The sequence below is a fragment of the Nerophis ophidion genome, linkage group LG13 (genome assembly GCF_033978795.1).
Source record: "Nerophis ophidion isolate RoL-2023_Sa linkage group LG13, RoL_Noph_v1.0, whole genome shotgun sequence".
NCBI lineage: Eukaryota > Metazoa > Chordata > Actinopteri > Syngnathiformes > Syngnathidae > Nerophis > Nerophis ophidion.
In genome coordinates, this window is record NC_084623.1 from 2,482,001 (window position 1) to 2,494,514 (window position 12,514).

General features: G+C 41.9%; 1 protein-coding gene across 2 annotated transcripts in view; it reads right to left on the bottom strand.

The window, feature by feature from the left end:
* The window catches only part of adcy5 (adenylate cyclase 5), a 42,523-nt gene that overhangs the window by 3,543 nt on the left and 26,466 nt on the right, over positions 1-12,514 (bottom strand). The window contains exons 8-21 of one of the 2 annotated variants that reach the window (XR_009809219.1): positions 11,475-11,603; positions 10,261-10,283; positions 8,696-8,840; positions 8,420-8,517; positions 6,867-6,954; positions 6,684-6,800; positions 6,465-6,623; positions 5,999-6,183; positions 5,896-5,916; positions 5,643-5,775; positions 1,334-1,442; positions 1,179-1,272; positions 919-1,123; positions 729-858 (exon numbers count right to left, since the gene is read on the bottom strand). Coding sequence is in view for 1 of the 2 variants with exons in the window: in XM_061918186.1 (XP_061774170.1) it covers positions 729-858; positions 919-1,123; positions 1,179-1,442; positions 5,643-5,775; positions 5,896-5,916; positions 5,999-6,183; positions 6,465-6,623; positions 6,684-6,800; positions 6,867-6,954; positions 8,420-8,517; positions 8,696-8,840; positions 10,261-10,283; positions 11,475-11,603 (1,697 nt within the window). In the remaining variant the exon portion in view is untranslated. Of the gene's footprint in view, positions 1-728; positions 859-918; positions 1,124-1,178; positions 1,443-5,642; positions 5,776-5,895; positions 5,917-5,998; positions 6,184-6,464; positions 6,624-6,683; positions 6,801-6,866; positions 6,955-8,419; positions 8,518-8,695; positions 8,841-10,260; positions 10,284-11,474; positions 11,604-12,514 lie in introns of those variants that run through there. The other variant, XM_061918186.1, reaches the window with a different exon arrangement.

The window sequence follows — 12,514 nt, forward strand, 5'->3', positions numbered from 1 at the left end:
ATCCTGCAGTAAAATAATAGCCAATTATTGTGGCAAATTAATATAAAAGTAACCCAAGTAACAGTCCTCATGTGATTGATGTTGTATTACTTCCCATCAGTGCAAATATTCAACTCTGATTCCTGGGGTGACAATTTGATTCAAAAGCCATTCTTGCAATGAAATATTTGTAATTATAATGAGACTTTTTCAAAAGAGGTTTCATGTTAAAAAGCTCTTCTGCTTGCATGAGAGAATGTCTAAAAAAACGATTCTTGTAAAAAAGTAAATGAACACCAAAAAAAATAATTATTGGAAATAATGAATCTATTTAGAATCAGGAAGAATAAGAATCGCAATTCTGATGTGAATCAATATTTCAGTTTATCTCCCTGATGGATTCTTTTCACTTGATGAGCCAAAGACTTGAGATTGTATTCCTCTTTTGCTTAAATCCATAAATGGGTTTCCTTTTGTGGTTGATGCTGTATTACTGCCTTTCCCAAAGTCTGTCCTATCCATTCCTGTTTTGGATGATATCACAATCCCAGCGGTCACCTGGATCTTCCCAGGTCCTCTTGTCCGTGTGACTCCCCACCTTCACCAACCTTTCTAATGACACCATAACAAACCTCTTTTCATCCCACTAATTACACCATTCAACTGGTGAGAGGATTCCAGTGTTTTTAGGAGACGACTTCCTGGCGTCAACTACTCCACACTAATTGAGGTGTTGTGTGAGGTGAAAGGTCACCTGGATCCTCTCGGGCACCCCGGTGCTGTCCATGCGACTTGCCACGTTGACCGTGTTCCCCCAAATGTCGTACTGAGGCTTCCTGGCTCCGATCACCCCGGCAACCACGGGGCCCATGTTGAGACCTGAGGAGAGAAGGCGGGCGTTGGCGAGTGGCGGGAGAGGAGGGGGCGGAGTCAGCGCACCTATCTTCATCTTGAAGTTGTTGAAGGAATGTTGGTTGATGTGCTGCATCTGCTCCATCAGCCTCATGGCGTAGTCGGCCAGGGCGCGGATGTGCGAGCGGCCCGCCTTGTCGTAGGTGGACTCGTTCAGGCCCGACGCCGCCATGTAGGTGGAGCCGATGGTTTTGATCTTCTCCAGCTGCCGGAAGCGCTCCTCGCTGATGATCTGAGAGAGACGGGAGGTGACGCCGGCGTGGAGGGGCAGGGGGGCGGGGCCTCACCTCGTCAAAGTCGGCGATGATCTCGTTGAGGAGGCGCAGACATTCCACGCCCTCGTTGTTGGCCTCCAGCTCCACGTAGAACTCTGAGAAGTTGCTGATGGAGGCGAACATGACGGCCACGCACTCGCACCACTGATAGTACAGCTCGTCGTTACCACGCTCGCGCTGCAGGAAGTGTGCCGCCACGTCTTTGGGCAGGATGTTGTGGAGCAGCCGGCGGTTGTAGGCCTGCAGCTCCTCCATCTCCTCCTTCTCCTCCGTCGCCTGCACACAAACTATACTAACACCACCTCCACACAAACTATACTAACACCACCTCCGCACAAACTATACTAACACCACCTCCGCACAAACTATACTAACACCACCTCCGCACAAACTATACTAACACCACCTCCGCACAAACTATACTAACACCACCTCCGCACAAACTATACTAGTAGACCTCCACACAAACTATACTAACACCACCTCCACACAAACTATACTAACACCACCTCCACACAAACTATACTAACACCACCTCCGCACAAACTATACTAACACCACCTCCGCACAAACTATACTAACACCACCTCCGCACAAACTATACTAGTAGACCTCCACACAAACTATACTAACACCACCTCCACACAAACTATACTAACACCACCTCCGCACAAACTATACTAACACCACCTCCGCACAAACTATACTAACACCACCTCCGCACAAACTATACTAACACCACCTCCGCACAAACTATACTAGTAGACCTCCACACAAACTATACTAACACCACCTCCACACAAACTATACTAACACCACCTCCGCACAAACTATACTAACACCACCTCCACACAAACTATACTAACACCACCTCCACACAAACTATACTAACACCACCTCCGCACAAACTATACTAACACCACCTCCACACAAACTATACTAACACCACCTCCACACAAACTATACTAACACCACCTCCACACAAACTATACTAACACCACCTCCGCACAAACTATACTAACACCACCTCCACACAAACTATACTAACACCACCTCCACACAAACTATACTAACACCACCTCCGCACAAACTATACTAACACCACCTCCGCACAAACTATACTAACACCACCTCCACACAAACTATACTAACACCACCTCCACACAAACTATACTAACACCACCTCCACACAAACTATACTAACACCACCTCCACACAAACTATACTAACACCACCTCCGCACAAACTATACTAACACCACCTCCACACAAACTATACTAACACCACCTCCGCACAAACTATACTAACACCACCTCCGCACAAACTATACTAACACCACCTCCGCACAAACTATACTAACACCACCTCCGCACAAACTATACTAACACCACCTCCGCACAAACTATACTAACACCACCTCCGCACAAACTATACTAACACCACCTCCGCACAAACTATACTAACACCACCTCCACACAAACTATACTAACACCACCTCCACACAAACTATACTAACACCACCTCCACACAAACTATACTAGTAGACCTCCACACAAACTATACTAACACCACCTCCACACAAACTATACTAGTAGACCTCCACACAAACTATACTAACACCACCTCCACACAAACTATACTAGTAGACCTCCACACAAACTATACTAACACCACCTCCACACAAACTATACTAACACCACCTCCACACAAACTATACTAACACCACCTCCACACAAACTATACTAACACCACCTCCACACAAACTACACTAGTACACCTCCACACAAACTACACTAACACCACCTCCGCACAAACTATACTAACACCACCTCCACACAAACTATACTAGTAGACCTCCACACAAACTATACTAACACCACCTCCACACAAACTATACTAACACCACCTCCACACAAACTATACTAACACCACCTCCGCACAAACTATACTAACACCACCTCCACACAAAGTATACTAACACCACCTCCGCACAAACTATACTAACACCACCTCCACACAAACTATACTAACACCACCTCCACACAAACTATACTAGTAGACCTCCACACAAACTATACTAACACCACCTCCACACAAACTATACTAACACCACCTCCACACAAACTATACTAACACCACCTCCACACAAACTATACTAACACCACCTCCACACAAACTATACTAACACCACCTCCACACAAACTATACTAGTAGACCTCCACACAAACTATACTAACACCACCTCCACACAAACTATACTAACACCACCTCCACACAAACTATACTAGTAGACCTCCACACAAACTATACTAACACCACCTCCACACAAACTATACTAACACCACCTCCACACAAACTATACTAACACCACCTCCACACAAACTATACTAACACCACCTCCACACAAACTATACTAACACCACCTCCACACAAACTATACTAGTACACCTCCACACAAACTACACTAACACCACCTCCGCACAAACTATACTAACACCACCTCCACACAAACTATACTAACACCACCTCCACACAAACTATACTAACACCACCTCCACACAAACTATACTAACACCACCTCCACACAAACTATACTAACACCACCTCCGCACAAACTATACTAACACCACCTCCACACAAAGTATACTAACACCACCTCCGCACAAACTATACTAACACCACCTCCACACAAACTATACCAACACCACCTCCACACAAACTATACTAACACCACCTCCACACAAACTATACTAACACCACCTCCACACAAACTATACTAACACCACCTCCACACAAACTATACTAACACCACCTCCGCACAAACTATACTAACACCACCTCCACACAAACTATACTAGTAGACCTCCACACAAACTATACTAACACCACCTCCACACAAACTATACTAGTAGACCTCCACACAAACTATACTAACACCACCTCCACACAAACTATACTAGTACACCTCCACACAAACTACACTAACACCACCTCCGCACAAACTATACTAACACCACCTCCACACAAACTATACTAGTAGACCTCCACACAAACTATACTAACACCACCTCCACACAAACTATACTAACACCACCTCCACACAAACTATACTAACACCACCTCCGCACAAACTATACTAACACCACCTCCACACAAAGTATACTAACACCACCTCCGCACAAACTATACTAACACCACCTCCACACAAACTATACTAACACCACCTCCACACAAACTATACTAACACCACCTCCACACAAACTATACTAACACCACCTCCACACAAACTATACTAACACCACCTCCACACAAACTATACTAACACCACCTCCGCACAAACTATACTAACACCACCTCCACACAAACTATACTAACACCACCTCCACACAAACTATACTAACACCACCTCCACACAAACTATACTAGTAGACCTCCACACAAACTATACTAACACCACCTCCGCACAAACTATACTAACACCACCTCCACACAAACTATACTAGTAGACCTCCACACAAACTATACTAACACCACCTCCACACAAACTATACTAGTACACCTCCACCCGCACACAAACTATTTTAATACAGTAACACCTGCAGACAAATATTAATAATACAGTAACACCTGCAGATAAATAACAATAGTACAGTAACACCTGCAGATAAATAATAATAGTACAGTAACACCTGCCGATAAATAATAGTACAGTAACACCTGCAGACAAATAATACAGTAACACCTGCAGATAAATAATAGTACAGTAACACCTGCAGATAAATAATAATTATACAGTAACACCTGCAGATAAATAATAGTACAGTAACACCTGCAGATAAATAATAATAGTACAGTAACACCTGCCGATAAATAATACAGTAACCCCTGCAGACAAATATTAATAATACAGTAACACCTGCAGATAAATAATAATAGTACAGTAACACCTGCAGATAAATAATAGTACAGTAACACCTGCAGATAAATAATAATAGTACAGTAACACCTGCAGATAAATAATAGTACAGTAAGGCCTAAAAAGAAGCACTAGGGGTGAGTGTTGTTCTCCTGATGTTTTCATCTTCCTTTCCAGAATTACTCATGAAGACTTTTAAATGTATCATGCTGATAATAATAATAATACTTATGCTAATAATCATGTTAATAGCAATGTTGATCATTCTAATAATAATAACGCTGATAATGTAGATCATCATGCTGATAATGCTAATAGTCATGGACTTATTTTTAAAGGGCCACTTTTATATATACAGTATATCAAAGTTTTTGACATGTTTCTGACTGAGACCTTCTAGTCCCTGCCACCAAACTTGAGGGAAAAAAACCCAAATGTATAGAAAGTCTTGCTTTTGAAAATGAGAAATATCAACATCAGATTGGCCCCGCAGGCTTTGATGCTGGAAGGTGTGGCCCCTCACTGGACTAAGTCAGGACATAACGAAACTACACACACACCTGCAGCTTCCACAGGAAGTCCAGTCTGGCCGTGGACTCCACCTGCTGGCCGTGGAGGTAAAGAGCCAGCACGAAGACCGTGATGACCACAGGGGTCATGACCTTTAGGGGGACCTTGGAGTCCACCATGCAGCTACACACACACACACACACACACACACACACACACACACACACACACACACACACACACACACACACACACACAGTTAAACATATATTGTGTTTAAGTTTGTGAATGTTGTCATCTCACCTTGTTCCATTCAGGTGCTCTCTGTAAGGGGCGGAGCAAAGAGAGGCAGTTACAACACACACACACACACAGGTATGTAAGAGGGGGGGGTGTGGCGCCTCACAGTGTGCGTGCGGCGTTGGCCATGACCAGCAGGTCGTGGTTGTCCATGAGCGAGCCTCGAGGGACTTGCACCAGCAGCAGGTAGGTGAGGTGTATGAGGAGCATGAGGCAGAGTTTTCCCAGGCTGCTCACCTGCAGGAAGACTGAGGAGGCCAGCAGGCTGAGCAGCACACACCACGACACGTACTGATGGAGGAGGAGGAACACACACCCCTTACGCACCTGTCCTGCACTCTACTCAACTCTTTTATTACACTCTTACATAATAGTATTACTTGTACACTATTGTTTATTTGGTTTTTAATCGGTGCATACTATATCAGACCATTTTATTCAAATGTTTTACACTATTATTAAACATTTTACACTATTATTAAACATTTTACACTATTAAACATTTTACACTGTTATTAAACATTTTACACTGTTATTAAACAGTTTATTTAATAAAGAGTATTTTGCTGCACCTCAGGGAAGCTGCAGAAGGGGGCGTGGTCACCACAGGGGCTACGCGGCGGGTCCAGGGTGTAGTTGAGAAAGTGGGCGTGGCAGGCGTTGACGGTGTCCAGGCTGATGTTAAGCTCCGCCCCGATGCAGCTGCGCAGGTCACGGCCGCTGCAGGTGAACTGAGAGGGGTCAGAGGTCAAGGAGGCGTGGTCACAGAGCAGGGGTCAGTGAAGACTCACGATGTTGATGAAGGCGGAGAAGAAGACCACCAGGATGCTGACCACGCCCAGCAGGGTGCTGTTCAGTCGGGACCGCACGATCCTCCTGGACAGGTTCTGCAGGGCGGCCGGGAAGACCTGGACCAGGACCAGGACACTGGATTAGGAAGACTTGCTACAACACAAGGTCATCATGACACAGACCCCGTAGCAGCTGTAGACCGAGGACAACAACATCAGCAGCGTGAGGACGAGCAGGCACGCCAGGAAGGAGCCCGTCATCAGGCTGGACCTGTGGGGAAGTACACTTCATTAAGCACACTTGCACCAGTACACTTGAACAACAACACTTCCATAAGTACACTAGAAAAAGTTCAATTCATAAAGTACACTATAACAAGCACACTTCCATTGATACACTTCTACAAGTACACTTTAACAAGTACACTTTTAAGCACACTTGGATAAGTACACTTTGATGAGCACATTTCATAAAGTACACTATACAAAACTCACTATAGCAAGTACACTTCAATAAGTACACATCACATGATAGAAGCTGTGCAGGGGAGTAAAGTACTTGAGTGTTCAAGTGTTGTGCAGTATAAAGTGTTGTGCAGCATAAAGTGTTGTGCAGCATAAAGTGTTGTGCAGCATAAAGTGTTGTGCAGCATAAAGTGTTGTGCAGCATAAAGTGTTGTGCAGCATAAAGTGTTGTGCAGCATAAAGTGTTGTGCAGCATAAAGTGTTGTGCAGCATAAAGTGTTGTGCAGCATAAAGTGTTGTGCAGCATAAAGTGTTGTGCAGCATAAAGTGTTGTGCAGCATAAAGTGATGTGCAGCATAAAGTGTTGTGCAGCATAAAGTGTTGTGCAGCATAAAGTGTTGTGCAGCATAAAGTGTTGTGCAGCATAAAGTGTTGTGCAGCATAAAGTGTTGTGCAGCATAAAGTGTTGTGCAGCATAAAGTGTTGTGCAGCATAAAGTGTTGTGCAGCATAAAGTGTTGTGCAGCATAAAGTGTTGTGCAGCATAAAGTGTTGTGCAGCATAAAGTGTTGTGCAGCATAAAGTGTTGTGCAGCATAAAGTGTTGTGCAGTATAAAGTGTTGTGCAGTATAAAGTGTTGTGCAGCATAAAGTGTTGTGCAGCATAAAGTGTTGTGCAGCATAAAGTGTTGTGCAGCATAAAGTGTTGTGCAGTATAAAGTGTTGTGCAGCATAAAGTGTTGTGCAGCATAAAGTGTTGTGCAGCATAAAGTGTTGTGCAGCATAAAGTGTTGTGCAGCATAAAGTGTTGTGCAGTATAAAGTGTTGTGCAGTATAAAGTGTTGTGCAGTATAAAGTGTTGTGCAGTATAAAGTGATGTGCAGTATAAAGTGTTGTGCAGCATAAAGTGTTGTGCAGTATAAAGTGTTGTGCAGCATAAAGTGTTGTGCAGCATAAAGTGTTGTGCAGCATAAAGTGTTGTGCAGCATAAAGTGTTGTGCAGCATAAAGTGTTGTGCAGTATAAAGTGTTGTGCAGTATAAAGTGTTGTGCAGTATAAAGTGTTGTGCAGTATAAAGTGATGTGCAGTATAAAGTGTTGTGCAGCATAAAGTGTTGTGCAGTATAAAGTGTTGTGCAGCATAAAGTGTTGTGCAGCATAAAGTGTTGTGCAGCATAAAGTGTTGTGCAGCATAAAGTGTTGTGCAGTATAAAGTGTTGTGCAGCATAAAGTGTTGTGCAGCATAAAGTGTTGTGCAGCATAAAGTGAGTCACCAGGGCATGAGGAGCATGTGGATGCAGAAGATGAAGAGGAAGACCAGGGAAGAACACAACATGGACGCCCCCAAGCGAGAGTCCACCTGTCTGGAATACTACACACAACTCTCACATTATTGACATCTACATTATTATTATTACACATGTACATGAACATTCATATTATTATTACACATGTACATGAACATTCATATTCCTATTCTACATGTACATGAAGATGACTATTACAGATGTACAGTACATGAAGATAAATATGAATATTGCTAGTCTGACCTTGTTCTCCAGGTCAGGTTCCCTGAAGGTGAGCAGGAACTTCTTGACATGTTCTGAGCGCAGGCGGTCGATGCTGCGAGCGTCGATGGCACGAGCCAAGAACTCATCCACCTCCTCCTCCGCCTTCACCTTGTCTTCTCGCCGTCTGCACACCAACACTCTTTTTAACACAACTCACACACTACCTGTACTACACAACACCACACACTACCTGTACTACACAACACCACACACTACCTGTACTACACAACACCTCACACTACCTGTACTACACAACACCTCACACTACCTGTACTACACAACACCACACACTACCTGTACTACACAACACCACACACTACTTGTACTACACAACACCACACACTACCTGTACTACACAACACTACCTGTACTACACAACACCACACACTACCTGTACTACACAACACCACACACTACCTGTACTACACAACACCACACACTACCTGTACTACACAACACCTCACACTACCTGTACTACACAACACCTCACACTACCTGTACTACACAACACCACACACTACCTGTACTACACAACACCACACACTACTTGTACTACACAACACCACACACTACCTGTACTACACAACACTACCTGTACTACACAACACCACACACTACCTGTACTACACAACACCACACACTACCTGTACTACACAACACCACACACTACCTGTACTACACAACACCACACACTACCTGTACTACACAACACCACACACTGCCTGTACTACACAACACCACACACTACCTGTACTACACAACACCACACACTACCTTTACTACACAACACCACACACTACCTGTACTACACAACACTACCTGTACTACACAACACCACACACTACCTGTACTACACAACACCACACACTACCTTTACTACACAACACCACACACTACCTGTACTACACAACACCACACACTACCTGTACTACACAACACCACACACTACCTGTACTACACAACACCACACACTACCTGTACTACACAACACCACACACTACCTGTACTACACAACACCACACACTACCTGTACTACACAACACCACACACTACCTGTACTACACAACACCACACACTACCTGTACTACACAACACCACACACTACCTGTACTACACAACACTACTCTACACCCCCGCCTCACACTCTTCATCTCTGTCACACAACACACTTTTGACAACAAGAAAGTTGGATCATATTACACCTATATCTTTATAAACATTAGATTATATACACTATACTGTGTGTGTATATACACACACACCCCTTCATATACCCATACTTTGTGTATCTTTTGATAAACATAACCATGATATGACACAACTATTAAAAGAAGAAAAACATACTTTTCTAAGTTATTGAAAGCTAGTTCCAAAACAAGCTGCAAATAAAAGCTCCACAACAGAAGTGTGCTGCCCCCTGGCGGCCACCGGAGGCAGCGTCATGGCGATGATGCTGATGATGTCGGGGGCCGCTGCAAAGTGGTTTCCATAGCAACAGGAAGAGCAAGGATGGAGGCTAGAGATGAAAGGTGTGTTTGACTCACTTGTCCTTGGGGTCCTCGAAGCCCTGCAAGGTGAAGACAAAATCCTCTTCAACATTTGAAGAAAAGGAAAGTAAAGTTCATTTTCTTTGACTAATTCTTCTCTTTTATTGAAATATTTACTTAGCAAAGGAAATAGATTATTTTCTTTGGTATTGAATGTAATCTATTTTATTATATCACACTAGACTAACTTAGGACATTTAATTTGAAATAATTATTTTAATGTCAAAAGCTTATTTTATTTTACTGTTTACCTTATTTTGAGTTTATTAAATTGTTCTCTTGTTTTATTTCTTATTTAAAATTAATATTTTTGTTTTTCTCTATCCTTCATAATATTTAGACATTTTAAATCTTGTATTTATTCATCCTGACACAAACTGGCGCACAAAATGTTTGAAAAAATCTGAATAAAAAATAACAAAGAATTCAAAAAATAAACAACATTTTAGGATAAATCAGGATAGCATCTTCCATCATTTTTGTATTTTAACTCATATTAGAATTATTGGCAAATACATTATTTTGTATTCAATGTATTATCTTTAGTTTAGTTCATCTATCTTAAGTTTATATTCATCGTTTTTCTCTCTAATTTAACCTTCTTGTATTCTCTTTATCAAAATCCTATTTCATTTTTATTTATTCATATATTTCAAAATTATACATTTTTTGTCTTGTTTTAAACGATGTGATTTTATTCCATGCCTTTATTATATATTACTTTATAGACTTCCAGTTAAATAAATTACAACTTGTTTTACTTGAACTCAATCAGCTAAAAGCTCTCATTGTGCCTCCTTCAAAAAAAAAAAAAAAGCAATGGCACGTTAAGGAAAAAAAATAATATTACCCCTTAGAAAATTTTTCAAAAGTGATGCCCCTTAAAAAAAAAAAAAAAGGCGATGTCTTCTTAAAAAAAAAACAATGATGGTGATCCTCTAAAAAAACTGATAGTGCCTCCTTAGAAAGTGATGCCCTCTAAAAAAACAGGTTTAAAAGTGACGGTGCCCCCTTATTAAGAAAGAAGTGATGCCCCCTTAAAAAGAAAGAAGTGATGCCCCCTTAAAAAGAAAGAAGTGATGCCCCCTTAAAAAGAAAGAAGTGATGCCCCCTTAAAAAGAAAGAAGTGATGCCCCCTTAAAAAGAAAGAAGTGATGCCCCCTTAAAAAGAAAGAAGTGATGCCCCCTTAAAAAGAAAGAAGTGATGTTACCATCCTCTTCATCTCCTTGGACACCTGGTTGCTGGCCAGGTGTTTGTAGAAAGTTCTCTCACTCCAGTTGTGACTCACAGAGTTGCTCCTCTGGCGACTCATCTTGGCCATCATGGCCTTCTCTTCTTTCTGACAACAACAACAACAACATTCATCACTGAATTTCTCTTCTTTCTGACAACAACAACAACAACATTCATCACTGAACTTCTCTTCTTTCTGACAACAACAACATTCATCACTGAACTTCTCTTCTTTCTGACAACAACAACATTCATCACTGAACTTCTCTTCTTTGACAACAACAACATTCATCACTGAACTTCTCTTCTTTGACAACAACAACATTCATCACTGAACTTCTCTTCTTTGACAACAACAACATTCATCACTGAACTTCTCTTCTTTGACAACAACAACATTCATCACTGAACTTCTCTTCTTTGACAACAACAACATTCATCACTGAACTTCTCTTCTTTCTGACAACAACAACATTCATCACTGAACTTCTCTTCTTTGACAACAACAACATTCATCACTGAACTTCTCTTCTTCGACAACAACAACAACAACATTCATCACTGAACTTCTCTTCTTTCTGACAACAACAACATTCATCACTGAACTTCTCTTCTTTGACAACAACAACAACAACATTCATCACTGAACTTCTCTTCTTCGACAACAACAACAACAACATTCATCACTGAATTTCTCTTCTTTCTGACAACAACAACAACAACATTCATCACTGAACTTCTCTTCTTTGACAACAACAACAACATTCATCACTGAACTTCTCTTCTTTGACAACAACAACAACATTCATCACTGAACTTCTCTTCTTTCTGACAACAACAACATTCATCACTGAACTTCTCTTCTTTGACAACAACAACAACATTCATCACTGAACTTCTCTTCTTTCTGACAACAACAACATTCATCACTGAACTTCTCTTCTTTCTGACAACAACAACAACATTCATCACTGAACTTCTCTTCTTTGACAACAACAACAACATTCATCACTGAAC